This window comes from Berghia stephanieae, chromosome 1 (genome assembly GCF_034508935.2).
Source record: "Berghia stephanieae isolate SIO BIC M18660-M18661 chromosome 1, UCSD_Bste_1.3, whole genome shotgun sequence".
Taxonomy (NCBI): Eukaryota; Metazoa; Mollusca; class Gastropoda; order Nudibranchia; family Aeolidiidae; genus Berghia; species Berghia stephanieae.
This window is the reverse complement of record NC_088360.1, coordinates 96495963-96518573: the sequence shown is the minus strand read 5'-3', so window position 1 is coordinate 96518573 and position 22611 is coordinate 96495963. Positions and strand designations below refer to the sequence as shown.

Below are 22611 nucleotides of genomic sequence, written 5' to 3'. Positions count from 1 at the left end.
TTAGATAATTTTTTTGCAATTTTTAAATGAATGATCCTTTCCACAAAACAATTTCAAATGGCCTAAAATATGACATATACGACCCGCTGCATTCCAGAGATTGTGTTAAGAGGCCAGAAAGAATTGATTTTAAAATACAAAGCAGACTACAATTTATTTGTCACTCCAAACCTCGTGGTTTATAAATTAGATTCATGAATCTCAAAAAATTGTGAAACATACTTTATTTAACAAAGCTTTTTAAAATAACAAAGAAATTCAACATAAGTCTTATTACTGCCTTCCTACGTTGATCACCATTGTTTACATTCTCCCTATAACCAGATGACTTCTACAAACACATCATGAAGACAGAAGGAAAGTTGAGAGAGAAATATGAACGATGGAAAAAGAAGCAGGAGACAGAGAGAGAGAGAGAGAGAGAGAGAGAGAGAGAGAGAGAGAGTGGGAGAGAGGGGAGAGAGAGGAGAGAGAGAGAGAGAGAGAGAGAGAGAGAGAGAGAGAGAGAGAGAGAGAGAGAGAGAGAGAGAGAGAGAGAGAGAGAGAGAGAGAGAGACTGACCACTCAGCCGAAATATTTTGTCAATTAATTTTATTGCAGTTGGAAGGGAGTTGTAATGAATTCTTTTATCAATAAAAATCAAATAAATTAAAGAAGAAAAACAAAAATAAAAAGTAAAACAACTCCCCAATCCCCCTTCAAAAAATAAATCTGCCCATAATACTTATGAGATCGCCATTTGGACAATCATGCTACAGCTACAGAGAAAAAATCCAAAAAATCTAGACTCATTTGCGACATCCACTTCACTTTGGACCATACACTCATCTAAGACCACCACTGGTCTTGAGTCAATTTTGATATTTGTTGCCAGTCTGTCTAGGCTAGCTTCATAGAAATGGGAATGTCACCAAATTTCATACAATTGAGCACAGTACAGGTGTCAAAATATGACAAGACACAGATGTGTTTTTTTCTCTCCTGTAAATATCTCTTAGTCGCCTCGGGTTTAATCATGGAATACGTCTGATACCGAAAAATCAGCAGAAAACTACTGAAAAATCCTCAAATCCCGGAATTCTGAGGATCCGTGGAAGATAATCACCACTGAATGTAATGGTTTTGCATGGAGGGAGCTTCTGAGGTAAACAGGAGCAGAAGTGTTCTTAAGACATAGCAGAACTGGATGGGGAGAACAACCTCAGAGGCAGGATGCAAAGCACAGTTGAAAACGAGAAAGGAGTTCTGTTGGGCTGTTTGGGAAGCTAGCTATGCCCAACAAGGATCCAGGATCTTCCATAAAGAAGAAAAATAGCCACAATGTGCTCTAATAACTTTTAAAATTTGAGCAAAATAACGTAAAGAAAAATTTTATCTTGAAAAATTTTTTTTTCTATATTTTTCTTGGAAGGGGACAAAGGTTAGTTAACAGTGAAAATTACTTTTAGAACGGAGAAACAATTCCATAAGTCATTCAACACTTTTGAAAAAAAAAGGTGAATCAAAAAAAATAATCTTACCTGTCCAGAACACAGCATAATAAGGTATACAAGTTCTTTGGGTGGTGGCACACAGTCTTTAGAAACATGAATGGGACCTATGTGTGAAAACAGATCTGCTCTGTACATTTTACCCAAATTCTGCCTTTTCAATCGGAATTCCTGTGTGAAACAAAAGTATTAAAGGGACAAATCAGTTTAAACTAAAAAAATTTCAATACTCACCAAAATTAATAAGGAATAATTGAATAAGTGAATATGTTCATTTGGACAACATGGGAGATTCCTGTTATTTAGACATTATTAATTGGATGTCTAGTGGACAGAATCTCTTGATGCCTCACAGAGGGAATTCTAAGAAAATGAATATTGATATAAAATATTCCTACATGGCAATCCAGGGTGAAAAATGTTTAAATATTCTAATTCTAGGGGTTAAAAAAACAACAACAAACCAAAACAAAAAAAGAAGAAAGAAACAACACAAAACTGTTGTATAAGAACTTTGTGATAATCAAATATTTGAAACTTCAATCATAGTCATAGCAAAATTTCAGAGTCAAATTTACGACCTCAGAAATTAAAATATTTTCTTCTGAAATCAATGCTCATATTACATTTACCAAACCATCAACTTTCTATAAAAACCCATAATACCAAAATCATTGTGTTTTCAAGGAGTCCTTGAATTTTAGGCCGCGGGAACCCTGCACCAATCAATTAAAAGGCCATCGGTTTGTCAAAAAGTCTCAAAACTGAATTCCTCTTTGAAATTTCAGCTTTGGGACTTTTGACAAATTGAAGCTCAATTTAATTCATCAATATTTGAAGTCAATTTTCCCCCTTAATTTTTTTAAATGTGTTCTGTCAAGTATCTCAGGAACAGTCTTTTAATCTTATCTTACAAATGACAGGTTAGACTAGCAACGTAACAGACCTTAGCTGCTGGAAATTCCTCAACCATTTCATAATTCTCTTCCATCAACCACGTGCCTGCCTCAAGTGATTCCAACACCTGTGTAGGAGAAAGAAAACAAAAGGCACTACTTTCAGACACACAACATTTATAATTTTAAAATTAAATTATAGTCTTTGGTTTTGGGGCATTTTTTTTTTTTTGTGCAGAATAGAAAAGAAATGAAAGCAAAACAAAATTTAATTCCTATATCCATGGTTAGGAATATATCTAGTGTTGTCAAATCGTAGTAAAAAAGAAGCAACAGTCTGTATATTTTTCATAATTAATTTCCCCTTACAATTTAGTTGAATTAATACTAAATGAGATTTGCTGGGTTTTTTTTTTAGTTTTGTTTTGATCAGCCATTAGCAGCAGGACTTTTGTTTTCCAACTGTCACCTGTATTTAATAGCTAGAAACTAGCAGTGAGGGAAATTTCCAGCCAACTTTCAACCCTGTACCCATCACAGACAACAACAACAACAACAACAACAAACTGTATTTTATATTTAAAGTCAAAATTCCAAATTTCCAGAAAAAAATCTGTATAATTTTTAATTGGCCTTTTATATAGCGCAATGTTCGACAAATGGATGATGCCAAGTCTGCAAAGATAGATCATCATCAAGCCCTACTGCAACCTCTTCGTGGTGTCGAACGGTAACAGGTCAAGCTGGCTAACTGCAGAGGGCGACAAGAATAGGCAATGGCAAACCATTCTTGTAACTTTGCCGAGTTAACTGCATGAATAAGTCCAAAAAGTTAAACGGTGACAGCGTAAAGGGGAGCACGTTTTCACGGAAGACTGCTGCCTCGCTCGGTTGGGAGTGTGATGTTCGTCAGGTCACACCGAACCGTCAGCCAGTTACTAGGCGAAATAAATTTAACAAATGTGACAAAACCAAAATTGGGACATGGAATGTCAGGACCTGTGCCCAAAAAGGAAAACTAAACAACATTCTAAAAGAAATGAAACGGCTCAAAATAAATATTCTTGGCCTGGCAGAGATGAGATGGAAAGAGCAGGGAACCATGTCAAAACAAGAAAACAACACGACATACAAGATCATATGGAGTGGTGGAACCTCTTTCCAAAAAGGAGTAGGGATGATCTTAGACCAACAATCAACCAAATTTTACAAAGGGCACGTAGCAATTTCAGACAGAGTTTTGCTGGTTAAGCTAAGAGGACCTGTAGTTGACACCAATATTATTCAAGTTTATGCACCAACAGAAGAGGTGACAGATGCAGAAATGACAGAGTTTTACCATTGACTAGACAAAGCAAAACGAATGTGTAAATCACAAAAAGTCCTTATGGTAATGGGGGACCTAAATGCTAAGATTGGCAGAGGCAGAGATGGTGACATAATCGGACCACATGGACTCGGAGACAGAAATGAACGAGGAAACATCTGGGCAGATTGGTGTAGAACAAATAAATTAATGATTTCAAACACCTGGTTTCAACAACACCCAAGAAGAACCTGGACATGGCAATCACCAGGGGACAGAGCAAGGAACCAGATAGACTTTATAGCAGTATCATCAAGATTCAGAAATGGCATATTAAATTGCAAAACCTACCCAGGCGCCGATGTAGACAGTGACCATGTCCCAGTTGTTTGTACAGTAAGGATAAAGTTTAAAGCTATTCAGAGAACAGCTGGTAGAAAAAAGAGGGATTACAGGTTATGCAAAGACAATGGCATACAAACAAAAATGAGAGAAGAATTTGAAAGTGCACTCATGATACAAAGCCAAAGTGAACCTGATAACGAAAAATGTGAAAAACAATTTGATATATTCCAAAAGTGTGTCAAAGCAACTGCAGAAAAGCATTTACCAGTAGCTCAAATAAACAGCAAAAAGGAATGGATGACAAATGAAATTCTAAACCTATTTGAAGAAAGACGAAAATGCAACAGAGGGTCTGCAGAATACCAAACATTGAACAACCACATAAAATCCAAATGCATCGAGGCACACGAGAACTATCTAGACTGGAAATGCTGCGAAATCTAAAGAGAATACAAACCCAACCCCCAACAAGCTCACCAAAGAATAAAACAACTATCAGGGAAAAGGAAAAGCAAAGCAGCAGGAAGTTGTATCCAGAACAAACAAGGGGAACTGCTATTTGAAGAACAACATATAGAAAGCCGATGGGTAGAATACATAGGCGAACTGTACAATGATCCAAATAGAAATGAACCACCACTGAAATTCAAAGAACCATTAGGCGGACCAAACATCACCAAAAGTGAAATTGAACATGCCATGGAACGAATGAGGGATGGTAAAGCAACAGGCCCTGATGAAATATCTGTAGAGGTATTAAAAAGCCTAGGAGATCTAGCAATTGATGAACTTCACATATTATTCAACAATATATACAACACTGGGAAAATTCCAGAAGATCTCTGTAACTCTATTTTCATAGCAATACCAAAGAAAGCAGGTGCAGTCAGATGCGAAAATTTTAGAACTATAAGTTTAATAAGCCACATCAACAAAATACTGTTGCGTATAATTATCAACAGGCTAAGGAATAAGATTAACCCCGAAATCGCAGAAGAACAATATGGATTCCAACCTGACAGAGGGACAAGGAACGCAATATACCTCCTCCGTGTTTTAAGTGAAAGAGCTATACAGGTTCAGACCCCACTATACCTCTGTTTTGTCGACTATAAAAAAGCTTTTGATAGAGTACGCCACGAAGAAATACTAAAACAACTGCACTCCATTGGCACTGATGAGAAAGACCTCAGACTCATGCAAACATTATACTACACCCAGCAGGCATCTATCAAAATCGGACACTCTACAGGAAATTCCATTCCTATTAAGAAAGGAGTCCATCAAGGGTGTGTTGCCTCATCAGATCTGTTTAATCTATACCAAGAAACAATCATGAGGGGCATAACTAATATGGAGGGAATAAAAGTAGGAGGTCACAACATAAATAATATAAGATACGCAGACGATACGGTACTCGTTGCAACATCAGAAATCCAACTTCAAAAGATTGTTGACAAAGTGGTAGTAGATAGTGAAGCCAAGGGAATGGAAGTGAATATCACCAAAACGGAATGCATGATAATACAGAAAAACCCCGAAAACAACAACACCTGCAATATAACAATTCACGGTGAGCAACTTACCAACGTAGAAAGTTTTAAATACCTGGGTTCAATAGTGACAACAGATGGAAGATGTAACCGAGACATACGAGCAAGAATAACTCAAGCCAAACAGGCCTTTATGGACCTCGGAAACATTTTGAAAAACAAACATGTCGTTCAGGATTAGATTCCAAGTCTTGAAGTGCTACGTGTGGCCAATCTTGTTATACGGATGAGAAAACTGGACTACAAATGCAGAAACACAAAAGAACATTGAAGCTTTTGAAATGTGGTGTTTGAGAAGGATGCAGAGAATATCGTATACTGCACACAAAACGAACGAAGAAGTGCTAAAACAAACATACCAACAAAGGAAACTAATGCCCTTAATAGCGGATCGACAACTATCCTTTTTCGGACACATAGTAAGGAAAGATAAGAATGAATACCTGGCAAGTTGTGGAAAAATACCTGGTAAACGCGCCCGGGGGAGACAAAGAAAAACACTCATAGACCTACTGAAGGGCTTCACCAACCTAACAATCCAAGAGCTGTTTGAAAAAGCAAGAGACAGGGAGGAATGGAGAGAGATAATTCATGCAGTATCCGAAGCCTGGACCAGGCATGGAACCTAGAAGAAGAAGAATAGCGCAATATCCACTAAATGTGCTCAAAGCGCTTTACAAGGAGTCCTTGACAAACAGCAACACGTAACATTTAGAACGAGACCTGAGGCGATATTACAATTTTTTTTCAGGACAGAGACAACACTGTTAATGGCCAGGTACTCATTTTACACCTGAGTACTATGAGAGAATGTGAGTAAAGAGCCTTTCCAAGGACTCAACTATGCGCAGAGCGAGGCTCAAACTCAGGACCTTCCGATCCGGAAGCGAGTGTCGTACCACTTGACCACATAATCCCAAGATGAAATATTTTTACCCATATTTACATAAATATTCAATGTAATTAATTCTGACTGTGAATGCACAGAGGCCAACCCACTCAGAAAACAACTTCCAAATTTCCATTTTGAAAAAATCTGCATTAAAGAAAAATCTAAGATTTCCATCCTCATTTACATAAAATAATCACATTAAAATATTTCAAATTTGTTGTAGATCTAGTGTAATTCAATATAGTCATATATCCGTTTCTGGGCAAAATAAAAATATGTTCATTATTTTATCCAAAAATCTGAATTTAACCAAATTAGCTCCCCCCTCCATAATTGCTTAAATTGCTTGACTTTTGTGACAAGATGAGACACGAAACTGCTGCACCACTGAGCTGCTTGAGAAAGTTACAAGATTTGGATTAATTAACAGAAAAGATGTCACGCTATTCTTATTTGTACAACAAATATTTAAGCAAACAAACGAACCCATTCTTTCTTCAAGATCCAGCAGCCTCCAGCTATTGCACGTAGCAGGTTGAGTGTCCTTCTTGGTTCTCCACATACGACATGTGTCGTAGAAGTCTCCACAATATCCAGAAGTCTAAACACACCCAGCTTCTTTACAATAGAATGTATGGTATCTTGTTCACTGCAATGTAAAATGAATACAACAGTGTAGCATGGTTAATAAAGTTCATTCCTAGTTCAATATCATTTTCAGGAAAGGTGAATTTATTTTAAACTTGACCAAATACAAAGTGTCTGCATTTAACTTTGTCAGAAAGTCTAAGAGGCATGGAAACACCACTTTATAGTGGAGTCGAAGAAAATGATCTACGTTGCAGGAAAACAAGCTGTGTTGCAATTTAAGGTACATAATAGTAATAGTGATACAGTACTCACCAGATAATAGCACGCTGTCGGGAGAGACCAAAAACGGGTTAGAATCTGAACAAGCCAAAATCTGATGCCCACGCGAGGTAACCACTTACTATGTATATAAAATTCGGTCACCCAGCTCCAGTGTGCAGTATTGCAAAGCATGCTGAGATTCAGCATGCTAGATTCCATCAAGTACTGTAGTAATTAATGCACAATGAACGAAGAACAATTATTGTAAAATGTGTGTATATGATCAAGTGAATCACTAAATTTCTAATTGGTAAATTAAAAAAAAACAAAAACTTTTTTTCAACGATAAGTTTAAAAACTAAATAAAACACATTTTTCAACGACTAGTTTCAAAATTATATAAAATGACAATTGAAAATAGAAAAATGAAGACACTTACTGCCTGTGTAAACTCGTCATCACCAAAGACAGCTTTCCTCTTCCAGCATTCTCTATGATCAAAGAATGGGCATGCCGCAGGCTGCAGGGAGCAGCTAATCTCTCTATTGATGATTCAGAACTACTACCACTACCTGTGTCTTTACAATCCATAGATCCTGAATCTGATCTCTTCTCTGATAAAGACTGATCTGTCTTCTGTTTCTTTGTTGGAGGAATACTTTCAACTTTTTTCCCAGTATTTGTAATTTCTAAAGACTTTTGCATCCTTTCCGTGACGTCCTCTAAAGAATTGTCATGAGATGCTAAAGTTCTTTTTCTTGGAATCCTAGTATTTTTCTTATCGCACTGTTTGCCAGAGGTAATTTTATTGTTTTTACTTTTTAGAGGTCTCATGGAGAATTCTTCTAAACTTCTTCTTGAACAACTATTTAAACTAGAATTTAACATTTTAGAATCTGTTCCGTACAGAATGGACATTGATGTTCCTAGACTATGCCGATTTTGTTGGATATTTGTTGAACTTGTTTCAGCAGTACTAATATCATTAACAAGTTTGTTAGTAGAAGCATCTCGATTACCACAATCAGCATTTCTTGTAGATGAACATGAAAGACCTGATATATTATTTACACTTAGTCTTTTACTTCGTCTTCGTAATGTATTTGTGTCTTTTTCTTTACTCGTTTCATTACCAATGGCACCACTAAACAGAAAAGATACTTCAGCAGCCTCTGTATTTCTTTTCCTCTTAGCTTTAGAAGCTCGGTGTTTACCATCATCATTTAATGTTTTTGTGTGAGATGTGGGAACCTCCGGTGACTGTTTTGATGGAGCTTCCTCTTCTCCAATTTGTAGAACAGCCATGGAGAAAAGAGGATCTGAAAAAAGTTTTCTTTTTTTGATAGGCTTAGGTTTAGTGGGTTGAGTTTCAGTTTTATGAACAGCTTTCGACGATTTGGGGGTACTATCCTCAGAAAAAGATTTATCCTTAGATCCACTTGCTTTTAACCTTGTCACTTTTGATGCACTAGATACTTCTGTGTGACATGTCAATGTCCTTTCATTTTCATCTATATTTGATGCTTGCTTTAAAACACAGTTGTCTGTAACTAGTTGTGGAACTACGTTATTACACATAGGACTCAGAACAAAAGAGTCATCAGATGATGAACCAGTAGAGTGCCTAGTTTCTCTCACTAACTCTGTTCTTATTTTTTGTTCATTTTCTTTACGGCATACAATACTTTTTCTACTTGACCCTGGGGTAGAAGATCTAGAATTATTTCTGCTCCTTTTTCCGTGTTCCGAAGACTGATCCAAGTTGCTTTTTGCATTGGAGGGAGATTCTGAATGAAAAATATTATCTATTTCCTTTTCATTGCTTTCCATTTGATCATCCATTGTGATTGCACTATCAGTAGCCCCTTTTGCATCAGACAGTGATATTCCTGATGAGTCACCCTGGGATTCTAGTCCTCCAATGAGCTTGGCAATCACTCTTGCTGTAGTCTCGCCATCATCTTCTTCATCACTGCTGCCCACACTGAATATATCTTTAGCAAGTTTCTCTAAAAGCAGGGAAACATTTAAAAAAAACAATTATTTAAAAAAAATTACATTCAGTAAAATACTAATTACCGAATTTTAAGACCTAGCTGCAAATTCATTGCCAAGTGGACAATGGGAAACGCTTAAAAGATCTGATTTATTGTGGAATTGAATCCAGACCATTTTCATGTCAGTCTAGCATTGAGCCATATGCCAAATACAAAAGTAGTCCATCAGAGCTATTAGACCTGTAGGGCCAGTGTATATTTCGATTTCTACAGTTTGAAAAAGGACAATAGCAATTGCTTACTACCCTTTGGATAGGACCATAGTCTATCGCAAAGTACTTTCCACCAGATCCACCAGTAATACACTTAACAATGCTGATCTGATGAGTCAGGAGGAAGCTCAGCTGAAGAGAGAGAGAGAGAAGAAGAAGAAGAAGAAGAAGAAGAAGAAGAAGAAGAAGAAGAAGAAGAAGAAGAAGAAGAAGAAGAAGAAGAAGAAGAAGAAGAAGAAGAAGAAGAAGAAGAAGATCTTATAGACTTAGCAACCAGCACTGCTGGTTAAATGGGGGCTCTCATAAAAATATCTCAATTCACCCGGAATCAATCTCGGTCCCTTTGCATGTGAAGCAAATGCTCTACCAACTGAGTTATCGGTACCTCCCAAGGCAAATAAGCTTCACCAATTTTCATTCAAGTTGGAGCAGTATTGTAGCGAGCACAAATATCACTAAACTCAGGCCTGTAAATCGCCTTTTCCAAAATTGTCTGAAAATTTATGTTAACCATCGGTGGTCTCAGCAGAAATTGATAATAGTATGACATGTATAACATTGTTAGATGTATCAACCTAATATGCTTTTAAAAGAATATTGTTAGTACTCACAAATCAAGTAGCCTGTCTGAGAATAAAGGGAGGGGATCGTTTATTGCTTCTGCTTTTTTTTTAGTGATCAAAACTTACAGTGAGAGAGTTTTTAGATTGACGCCAACAAAAATATGCATAGTTAAGCAAAATATGCTTTGCCTCAGTATTTAGACACTTACTCTTAGTTTAATTGAAGCATGAAAAGAAGAAAATAAAATCTCTTGGTGGGGGTGGAGGAGGGGGTGGACATCCCATGTCAAATTATTCCTGAACAAACATAGAATATCAATTTCAAATTTCTGGGACATTTTATGATTAAAACCTCAAATTTCAGATGATGACGAAGATGGTGATGATTGTGGTAGCCGTTGTTTGCTGGAGTGAGTATTCTATATTTCTGAATAGATTAAGTGTGCAACAGACCAGTGATCCATCAAGTGTGTACATTTGTAAAAATTTGGTGACACACCAAATAGTCAACACGTTGTCATATGGAAAATTTACAATCTGTGACCACTGAATTCATTAAGACTTCTTATTTAACAGTGGACTGGGCCGATACAGTTGTTTACATGTTATTGTGACATTTGGATGTATTGTTTGTTTGATTGTTTTTAAGGGTTTTACGGCGCTTGCAACACATTTAGGTTATATCAGCGCCAGTAACAAAGGAAGAAAATGGGATAGTAAAAAGTTCTAGAATTACAATCAAAGTACCCAAGAGAGAGTAAGACAAAGGGGAATTGGGAACAAATAGGGATCAGATGTAGATTCCAAGAGCATACCATCAATGTACTTAGTCTGATATCACCTATAAGTCTCACCCAGACACAAGCACAAGATCCAACAAAGAGGAATACACTCAAATGCCCACATTTCATTATACATTAAAAATAACAAATATAATAATACATAACAGAGAGATGATTTACAATTTAAAAAAAATATCATCTCCCAAAACAATAACTATGCATTTGACTGTTTCTCTCCCAGCCAAGGACCCCGGCCAGGGTCAGGACAAAACCAAGCAATATCACACCAAAACAAAGACAGAAAGCATGTTGGAAAACAGATATAAGGGGATAGAAGACCCGGTAAGTACCTCCCTGCCCACTGTGGAGGTAGGGAACCCCACCCAGTTGGATGTATTGAGCGGTGGGCGGGCCGATAAGGTTGTTTACATAATAATGTGAAACTTGTGTGTGCCTGGCGTAGACAATATGTTGTACAATAGTAATGTCTTCAAAGACAGTCAAACATCTGATATCAAGAGAATAGTATGGTTACAATGGTGCTTGAGGTTAAGTATGTGTAGTTACTAATCTGCTTGCAACAAAAGGGGTATTTAATATTATATTACTTAGATAACTCATTAAGATAACACGACCACTGGTGAGAATGACTGACCACAAAAAGGATATTTTTCTCCAACCATTGTGAGAGAGAATAGCTAACGAATTTCCAAATTATATGGTTGTTGATGGCCGATGATCTGGTGGTTGTAGTAGTGATTGTAGGGGTGTGGTGGTGGTGAAGGTTGTGGTCGTGGTGGTAGTTGTAGTAATGGTGGTAGGGAAGATGATTTGTTAGACACATATACCTCAAGGACTCACATATGTTTACTCAAGTAATGAAAAGCTGCTGTCATTTTAAAGTGTTACAGGATTGAGAGCAATTTAATATAAAACTTAAATCAGAAAAAACAACAACATTAGAATGCTTTCATGAGTTAGTAATGGATGTTATTTCATATCTCACCGAAAAGCTTTCTCTGCAACGTGGCTGTCTCGAGAATGGAAGATTTTGGGGATTCCACACCTGCTCCAATTACTGAAATAAAAAAAAAAAAAGAAAAGGAAAAATAAAAATTTAAAACAGCGATAAATACCATTTAATAATTCTTGCCAAAGCTGGATAAAGAACAGTAATACAAGGGTGATTAAAAAATTAATGGGACTTTGCGTATTACTTTAAACCAAAATGAATCAATACCATGCATCATACTTCAAATAAAAACTTGGCATTAGCCGAGTAGAAAGCTACTTCTCAACATAGTCTCCGCCGCTCTCGAAAGCTACAGTCCACCTTTTTGTAAGGCCATGTACTCTGTCCTCGTAAAACAGAGTTGACTGAACTTTCAGCCAATTTTCACAACTGTCTTGGCTTCTTCATAATCTTCAAAGCGATGTCCCCTCATTGCCTCCTTCAGTGGACCAAACAGATGGAAGCCTGAAAGTGTCAAGTCTGGTGAATACGGAGGGTGTTCTCCATCAATTACCTCCCTTTTCCTGATACCTGTGTGTGGAAAGATATTTTCATACTCGTTCCACCTCCAAATCTGGTCTATTTAAACAAATTCTTGCTTTCAGTCGCTTCTATGTCTATTTGTACCTGCTATCTCATCAAGAGGAGTTCTTCTATCCAATCTGATCAATGCCTGTCTTTATTTAATTCAATGAGTTGACGCTGCTTGGATGGCGACCATCACAAGATTTGTCAGGTCAAGACATGGCTGAGGGGGTTTCAGGTTCGGTGTTAGATTGCATCTCATTTTCTTCTAAATTACGAGATATGTATTCAACCCAAATAAAAACATTAGGATTGAACATGAGTCTATGACATATGCAATAAATCTTGTTCAAAAAGGTCTTGAAGCCCAATGTCAACAGACTTATAATTAACCATTTCCTAAGAGGGTTCATTTTTTACTTTAGTTTAGTGGTACGATTTTCAACAAGAGAGCAATACAGTGGTGATCACCTAAATGCCTGCTGACTTAGTGCCTGTTTTGCTTTGATGCAGACCTGCCAACCTTCCCAGGATGAAAAGTGTATTCCATGACCCTAAAAAGTGTATTTTGTCCGCACATGTGGAAAAAAAGTGCGCACTATACAAACATTTATATAAAAGCTAACATCAATCCCAAATCAAAATAAACTCTGATCTTCATCATTCAAGCAATCTCTTGTGATTACAAAATTATCGATTTATCGAGAAACTAAAACTTAATGCCATTTAAAATTATCATAAGGCTCAGAAATTGTAATATCAAAGGAAATTGCTTTCGAAACACTCAAAGAAATGACCAAAAGACCCTTAACATGTTGGTAGTATTGATGCTAGTCTCGGTGGAAGAAGTGTTGGTTGTTGTAGCGATGGTGCTCTAGTGGTGGTGGTGGTGATGATGATGAAGCTGTGGTGGCGGTGGTGGTAGAAGTGATGTGGAGGTGGTTGTGGCCGTGACAATGCTGTGATGGCAGTTATAGAAGTGGTGATGTCATGATGTTGATGTAAGAGATGCTGATGTACCAAATGGTGATGGTGATATCTGCTAGCCCAGTACATCAGTTATGAGAAAGTTTTGAGATAAAATATCTGGGAGAATGGTCTTCAATTCAGTAGATGACAATTTGCAACAGTAAGTAGCAAGATATTTTCCATATATATGTTATCAAATGACATCTCTCTCTCTCTCTCTCTTTTTTTTTTGAGCATTCACTACTACTACTCCTCCTACTACTACTATTACTTCTATATACTACTAATACTATTACTTTGGTCAAATCATAGGAAATTCGCAAAGTATGTAATATGCAGAGACAAGTTAAATACTTCTAAAATGGTTCTAAAAAATCATTTTGAACCAAATACCGTTCCTAGAGCTGCTCACTTTGTAATTCAAGAATCGTACAAAATAATAAAGAAAAATAAAGATCATTATAAATTTTATAAATAAGTAATTTAGTTATTATAAAGGGAAATAACCCATTTATGTTAATTAGCAATACAGTTTTAAATTGAAGGCTTCAAAGTCAAAGATGTTGGTTCAATTAAATTTTCACTTAGAATTTTCTATTTAATAAGTGGCAAAAGTTTAAATGTGGTCTGAGACTATTTAAAGTATAAAACAAGCTTATATGCATAATGCTATGCAAATCCTCAAAAATGTATGAGAAAAATATTGGTGAAAACAGGCAAAATATAAGCAACTGAAATGATAACTATAGTATTAAATGTGATGCATCATTCATTCAGAAACAGTCTACAGTTGGTGTACGACACAACACGTGTGTATCAATGCATCAAATTTATCATCAATATCATTCACATCACATATCTTTTAAAAAATCGTATTAAATCCACGAAAATCGTATCCGCGTATTCGGGATCCAAAAATCGTACTAAAATACGATTAATCGTACTGATAGGCAGGTCTGTTGATGCCTGCCAATTTGGTGAAGAGGAAAAATTTCTCTTTAAAATATAACTCTAAATGCCTGCTTTCCAAATAGGAATTAGTCTAATTCCCCGCTCCAAAAAAGGTCTAACAAAAAAATACAAAAATCAGTTTCCGGTCAAAATAATTGATTCATTCTCTGTTTGCAGGAGCCTGATTTGACATCTAACAACACTGCCTCAAATGACAATATCAAATCATTTCATATTTGCTATACCCTCACTCTTTTCAGCAGTTTAATCCTATGTCCCTCAAACTGCTTTCTCTCCATGTAGCGTCCAATCAGCTTCTTACAATTGTCTTCTTCCAATTGGCTGCTGAAAAGGGACAATTTTAATTGTTCAGCAGCAGACATCAACAAAGTAAGTCATGCAGGCTCCTCCCACTCCAATCACAAATGGAAATCACGCTGCTAGATGCTGACCAGGCATTGAGAAATGAGTGGTGAGAACAAGGATTTATGGAATGCATAGTCATCTATTAGTAATTTTTGTTTTTTTTGTTTTTTGAGGGTTTTGCGGCGCTTGCAACACATTGAGGTTATATCAGTGCCAGTAAAAAGGAAGAACATGGGATAGTAAAAAGTTCTAGAATAACAATTATAGCACCCAAGAAAAGGTAAGACAAAGAGGATTTCATTCAAATAGGAAACATATAGATTCCAAGACCACACTATCGGTGTATTAGTTTGAGATCACCTAAAAGTCTCACCCAGACACCAGTACAAGATCCCACTGAGAGGAATACATTCAAATGTTTACAAATCATATGTTAAAAATAAAAAATTACAGTACATAACAGAGAGATGATTTAAGGAAAAAAATGTCATCTCCCAAAACTATAACTACACATTTGACTGTTTCCCTCCCTGCCAAGGACTCTGGCCATGGTCAGGACAAAACCAAGTAATCTCATTTCAACACAAAGACAGAAAGCAATTGGAAAACAGATACAGGGGGATAGAAGATACAGATAGTACCTCCCTGCCCACTATGGGAGGTCGGGAACCCCACCCAGATCTATTAGTCTGTATTCTATTTAAAAAATCAAATGACCCTACAAAAGAAATTCTATATAATCTCCATTGGTTGCCAGTTAGTGAAAGGATTGGTTTTAAAATTTGTAATATTGTTCATAAATAATCAAGCTCCAGTGTCTCTCGTGGATTTATGTCAACATTATAATCCAAGACGGCGACTAAGGTTGGCTGAAGACTCTCTCTTCATCGTCCCAAGAACCAGATCATCCCTTAGTTTAGTAATAAGTCTTTTTCTGTAAGTGCCCCCCCCCATCTTGTGGAATGCGCTCTCCCAGATATGTTTTTGTTTTTAAGGGTTTTACGGCGCTTGCAACACATTTAGGTTATATCAGCGCCAGTAAAAAGGAAGAAAATGGGATAGTCGAAAGTTCTAGAATTACAATTAAAGCACCCAAGAGAGAGTAAGACAAAGGGGAATTGGGAACAAATAGGGATCAGATGTAGATTCCAAGAGCATACCATCAATGTACTTAGCTTGAGATCACCTATAAGTCTCATCCGGACACAAGCACACAATCCAACAAGGAGAAATACACTCAGATGCATACATCATACATTAAAAATAAATATAATAATACATAACAGAGAGATGATTTACAAGGAAAAAAATATCATCTCTCAAAACAATAACTATGCATTTGACTGTTTCCCTCCCAGCCAGGACCCGGGCCAGGGCCAGGACAAAACCAAGTAATCTCATTCCAAGACAAAGACAGAAAGCATGTTGGAAAACAGACATAAGGGGATAGAAGACACAGTATGTACCCCCCTGCCCGCTATGGGAGGTCAGGATCCCCACCCAGTCTCCCAGATATAAAACTAATTAGGGATAGTCAGTCTTTCAAAAAACACCTTCAGACAGAACTTTTTTCCAGAACCTACGAATAGTTTCGCTCACAGAAAAAGCCTTAAATCTAATATTAATTTTAAGTTTATCTTACTTCAACTTCGATCTTAAGTTCAGACCGACAATTTCCAGAGTATAACTAAACTTTTTGTTGTTGTTGTAATTAATAAATTCAAATGTCTTTGGTTAGAATAAGTTATTAATGTTAGTGAGTAATATTGGTGTAAGTATGTGTGTGTATGTTCTGTGTATAAGTGTAAATGTATCTGTGTGTGAGTTTGTGTGCATGTGTTTGTTTCTTCATATGTATTCCCAAAATTGTCAAAGAATGAATGTTTGAATGACAATTAATATTGTAAAGCACCACTGAGCACTTATGTGAAAGATGAGCGCTATATAAATAACTTATTATTATTATTATTATTATTATTATCATTATTGATGTCGCTGATGGAATGGCACAACGCATAGTGCTAGAATTCCAAATCCACTTTTCAAAGAGATCTCATGGGTCCTGTGAAGAACAGGCTGGCAAGATTTTTTTGTTTCAAAGGACTCTGGGTATGCATGAAACCTTAATTTAAGCTTCAATGTTGCGTAAATGAGTTTTACTATGTCACTGTTCCAAGTTTCTCTCTCTCCTCTCTCTCCCTTCCTTACCCCAGGGATGCCACCAGGCAAATTTTAAAAAGCCTGAAAACTTGCGCGGACGAGATACAAATCAACGTCAAGGGCTTTGTAGGGATTTGAAAAATGTCAAATTTGGAATATTGTTTCAGTACTTATTATTGCAATTGAGAGCAAATAACACACAAAAGAAAGGAGAGTTAACAGTTTTCAAATTGATAAAATAAGGTGATGAAAACAAAATATAGACAAATTAATATCAATAGCTATCAGACTATCAGGGGTGAGAATGACTGGTCACATAAAAGGAGAACATTTTTCATTGTGAAGATCATGACCCACCCATGCAACCATAACCTATAAATTTGAACTTCACTCAAATTCATTGAGATGCCATCCAAAGTTTGTCTTGCAGCAATTTCTGATACGACTCGGAGAATTTCGAAAGTTGAAAGCGTAATTACATTTGGTGATTGTAGTAGGGATGATGATGTGGTGGTGGTTGTAGTAGTAGTGGTGGTAGGGATGATGATGTGGTGGTGATTATAGTAGTAGTAGTAGTAGTAGTAGTGGTCTTAGAGATGATGATCTGATGGTGGTTGTAGTAGTAGTGATTCTAGGGATGATGATGTGGTGGTGGCTGTAGTAGTGGTGGTATTTTAGAGTTGTGTGGTGGTGGTTGTAATAGTTGTGGTAGGAATGATGATGTGATGGTAGTTGTAGTAGTACTGGTGGTAGGGATGATGTGGTGTTATTCGTAGTAGTAGTGTTGGTAGGGATGATGATGTGGTGGTGGTTGTAATAGTAGTGGTGGTAGAGATGATGTAGTGGTTTTGGTGAGTGTTTTTTATTCAGTGATAATAATAGCAATTTGTCAAAAAGGAGTAAAATGTCTCCGTCTATCGGTCAAACGCAAGCAAAGTGTAAAAATAACAGGAACATAGTTTTGTATTGGTATTATGTAATATGTTACTATTACTAGTATAAATCCATTCTTATCATTAAACATAAATTTACTTTTTGTAAACATTTAATGAATTGTCCTTTCCACATGTTAAGGGCCTACAATGTTATACAAATAAAAGGCCAGAAAGTGTTGTTTTGTTTTGATTTTTACTTTATAAAGCAGGCTACAATATCTTTTATTTTGTACCGAAACCTAGTGGTTATTCAGCTTATAAATACAACCCAAGAATCTCACAAATTTAAAGCCATAGTCAAAAGGTAAAAAGATAGAAGAATAAACTAAGCCAATCACCATTGCTTTATTCTAGGCTAATGTATTATCTCTGTATAACCAGATGATTTAACGGATGGTTGCGAAAGAAATAAAGAGAGAGAGAGAGAGGGGAGGAGACTTCTCTACCAGAATAATTTATGAATTGATCTTAGGAATTCTATATCAAAAAAAAAAAAAGAAGAAGAAAAGAAAAATGGAAAGAAAGGGAAAGAGGAAGAGAGAGAGAGAGAGAGAGAGAGAGAGAGAGAGAGAGAGAGAGAGAGAGAGAGAGAGAGAGAGAGAGAGAGAGAGAGAGAGAGAGAGAGATGTGTCCCTCCCCTTCCCCTTCAACCATCAACTAGCTAATCAAAGAACACCACTGGTCGTCTGTGTCAATTGTGACATCTGGTGCCATTCAGTCTGGCCCGACGTCATAAAAACGGGACCGTCACTAAATTTCACGAGACTATTGCACAGGTGTCAAAATATGACATAAGACATAATGGTGATTTTGTGGTTTTGAGGGAAATGTTTGACACGGCAAATTCAGCGGAAAATTTCTGAGAAATTCTCAAACTCACTGTTTATTTATCAAAAAAAATTTTTTTTAAAAGGAGGAATTGTGATGGGGATGGGCGGAGATAAACTACCATTTAGGTGCCCAAATATTCGACCGGCGGTGACAGCACAAATTATTCAACCGGCGAAAAAGTTCTGTCTCAAATCTCGATCGCGATTTTTTTCTTCTTCTCAAAAAAAAAAAATTGTTTTTTTTTTTGAATAGTGACGACGGACAAAAACCGGAGGTTCCGGATTAAAACCGACAGGTGTTAAAAAAACCGGATTTCCGGCTAAAACCGGAAAAGTGACATCCCTGTTACCCCCTTCCCTCTCTGTATGTAATATGTACTACTATGCATGGGGAAATGTCTGGAGTAAAATTCTTTTGTGTAAAACTTCATTCTTATTCCGATGACACAAATAGCAACACCATGTCTGCAAAGATGTTGAAAATAGCAAATGGTTTAAATAAAAAAGCTACAAATCATGACCAAAATAAAAAGGCCAATTTCACAGAAATTGGAAAGAGATTTTCAGTTTTTAGAATCGTCGTCCAGTATTTACATTTATCTCAGTAGTGAAAAAACACATTTTAAAAAAGCAAATAAAGGGGGACGGAAAAATAACCTATGACCCCCTCCCCAATTTTTTGTTTGTAATATTTGTTCCAAAATTTAAAAAAATAAATAAAATTAATAATAGGATAAGAATTAAAAAAAAAAAAAACAAAAAAAAAAAAAAAAAAAAAAAAACAAAGAAAAAAGAAAGAAAGAAAAGAAAAACAGAACAAGCATAATACTCTTATTCAGGGGTGAGAATGACTGGTCACAAAAAAGGAGGAAATTTTTCATCGTGAAGATCATGACCCATCCATGCGACCATAACCTATAAATTTGAATTTCACTAAAATTTACTGAGATGCGATCCAAAATTTGTCTTGCAGCAATTTCTGACACAACTTGGTGGAATGTCAAAAGTTGAAAGTTTAATTACAACATTTGGTGGTTGTAGTATGGATGATGATGTGGTGGTGGTTGTAGTAATAGCAGTGGTAAGGATGATGTGGTAGTGATTGTAGTAGTAGTATGGATGATTGTGTGGTGGTGGTTGTAGTAGCTGTGGTAGGAATGATGATGTGGTGGTAGTTGTAGTAGTAGTGGTGGTAGGGATGATGGTGTTGTGGTGGTTGTAGTAGTAGTGGTGGTAGGGATGATGGTTTGGTGGTGGTTGTAGTAGTGGTGGTTGAAGTAGTGGTAGTAGGGTTGATGATGTGGTGGTGGTTGTAGTAGTAGTTGTGGTAGGAATGATGATGTGGTGGTAGTTGTGGTAGTGGTGCTAGGGATGATGGTGTGGTGGTGGTAGGGGTGATGTGGTAGTGGTGGTAGGGATGATGATTAGTGGTTTTGGTGAGTGTTTTTTTTATTCAGTGATGATAATAGCAATTTGTCAAAAAGGAGGAAAATTTCTCGGTCTATCGATCAAACACAAGCAAAGAAACCTAGTAGTTATTCAGCTTATAGAACCCAAGAATCTCTCAAATTTAAAGCCATAGTCCAACCACCATTGCTTTGTTCTTATATATCATCTCTATATACCAGATGATTTAATGGATAGTTGCAAAAGAAAGAGAGAGAGAGAGAGAGAGAGAGAGAGAGAGAGAGAGAGAGAGAGAGAGAGAGAGAGAGAGAGAGAGAGGGGGGGGGGAAGAGACTTCTTTACCAGAATAACTTATGTATTGACCTTTTGAGTTCTATATATAAAAAAAAGAAAAAAGAGAAACAGACAGAAAGGCAAAGGGGAAAAAAAAAAAAGAGAGAGAGAGATTAAAAAGGCAATAGGTACCTAACAACAGGGGAAAAAATCCAGACCCATTTGTCCCTCCCCTTCCCCTTCAACCATCAACTAACTAATCAAAGAACACTACTGGTCTTCTGTGTCAATTGTGACATTTGGTGCCATACTGTCTGGCCCGACGTCATAAAAACAGGACAGTCACCAAATTTCACGAGACTATTGCAGAGGTGTCAAAATATGACATAGACATAATGGAGATTTTGTGGTTTTGAGGAAAACATTTGACACGGCAAATTTGAAAAAGGAGGAAATGTGATCGGATGGGCGGAGATAAACTACCATTTAGGCGGAAATCCGCCTTTAGGCCGAAGATTCTCAGCCCTGTTATTAAAATTCAGTTCATTATTTTTAACTCCATTCAGGTTTTTAGATGATCACCATCACATCTGTAACGGGATATTATCTTATTCTAAAATCGAGTTTTAAAAATTTGAGCTTTTATATAGCGCAATAACCACTAAATGTGCCCAAAGCGCTTTACAAGGGGTCCCTGGTCAACAGCAACATTTAACATGTAGGACGGGACATGATGCCTATTAGGCGAGATTACAATTTTTTGGACAGAGACAATGCTGTTAACGACCAGGTACTCATTTTACACCTGAGTACTGTGAGATAATGTGAGTAAAGAGCCCTTTCCAAGGACTCAGCTATGCGCTGAACGAGGCTCAAGCCCAGGACCTTCCAATCCGAAAGCAGGGGTGAGAATGACTGGTCACAAAAAAGGAGGAAATTTTTCTTCGTGAAGATCATGACCCATCCATGCCACCATAACCTATAAATTTGAATTTCACTAAAATTTACTGAGATATAATCCAAAATTTGTCTCGCAGCAATTTCTGACACGACTCGGTGGAATTTCAAAAGTTGAAAGTGTAATTACATTTGGTGGTTGTAGTAGGGACAATGATGTGGTGGTGGTTGTAGTAGTAGTGGTGGTAGGGATGATGTGGTAGTGATTGTAGTAGTCGTGGTCGTATGGATGATTGTGTAGTGGTGGTTGTAGTAGTAGCGGTGGTAGGGATGATGTGGTAGTGATTATAGTAGTAATGGTCGTATGGATGATTGCGTGGTGGTGGTTGTAGTAGCTGTGGTAGGAATGATGATGTGGTGGTAGTTGTAGTAGTAGTGGTGGTAGGGATGATGTTGTGGTGGTTGTAGGGATGATGATGTGGTGGTGGTTATAGTAGTGGTAGTAGGGTTTATGGTGTGTTGGTGGTTGTAGTAGGAATGATGATGTGGTGGTAGTTGTAGTAGTAGTGGTGGTAGGGACTATGTGGTATTATTTGTTGTAGTAGTGGTGCTAGGGATGATGGTGTGGTGGTGATTGTAGTAGTAATGGTATTAGAGATGATGATGTGATGGTGGTTGTAGGGAATATGATGTGGTTGTAGTAGTAGTGGTCTTAGAGATGATTGTGTGGTGGTGGTTGTAGTAATTGTGATAGGAATGATGATGTGGTGGTAGTTGTAGTTGTAGTGGTGATAGGGATGATGTGGTGTTATTTGTAGTAGTAGTGGTGGTAGGGATGATGATGTGGTGGTTGTTGTAATAGTAGTGGTGGTAGAGATATTGATGTAGTGGTTTTGGTGAGTGTTAATGAATTGTCCTTTCCACATGTTAAAGGCCTACAATGTTATTCAAATAAAAGGCCAGAAAGTGTTGTTTTGTTTTGATTTTTACTTTATAAAGCAGGCTACAAAATATTTTTTACCGAAACCGAGTGGTTAATCAGCTTATAAACAACCCAAGAATCTCTCAAATTTAAAGCTAAGTCCAAAGGTAAAAAGAAAGAAGAGTAAACTAAGCCAATCACCATTACTTTATTCTAATACATATATATTATCTCTGTATAACCAGATGATGTAATGGAGAGAGAGAGAGAGAGAGAGAGAGAGAGGGGGAGAGAGAGAGAGAGAGAGGGAGAGAGAGAGAGAGAGAGAGAGAGAGAGAGAGAGAGAGAGAGAGAGAGAGAGAGAGAGAGAGAGAGAGAGACCCATTTGTCTCTCCCCTTCCCCTTCAACCATCAAC

General features: G+C 37.0%; 1 protein-coding gene across 3 annotated transcripts in view; it reads right to left on the bottom strand.

The window, feature by feature from the left end:
* LOC144962463 (microcephalin-like) overlaps positions 1 to 22611 on the bottom strand; it is a 51649-nt gene that overhangs the window by 4841 nt on the left and 24197 nt on the right. For all 3 annotated transcript variants that reach the window (XM_078895425.1, XM_078895427.1, XM_078895426.1), the window contains exons 7-11: positions 11955 to 12026; positions 7774 to 9343; positions 6969 to 7131; positions 2437 to 2514; positions 1521 to 1661 (exon numbers count right to left, since the gene is read on the bottom strand). In XM_078895425.1, the coding sequence (XP_078751551.1) occupies positions 1521 to 1661; positions 2437 to 2514; positions 6969 to 7131; positions 7774 to 9343; positions 11955 to 12026 (2024 nt within the window). The remainder of the gene's footprint in view (positions 1 to 1520; positions 1662 to 2436; positions 2515 to 6968; positions 7132 to 7773; positions 9344 to 11954; positions 12027 to 22611) is intronic.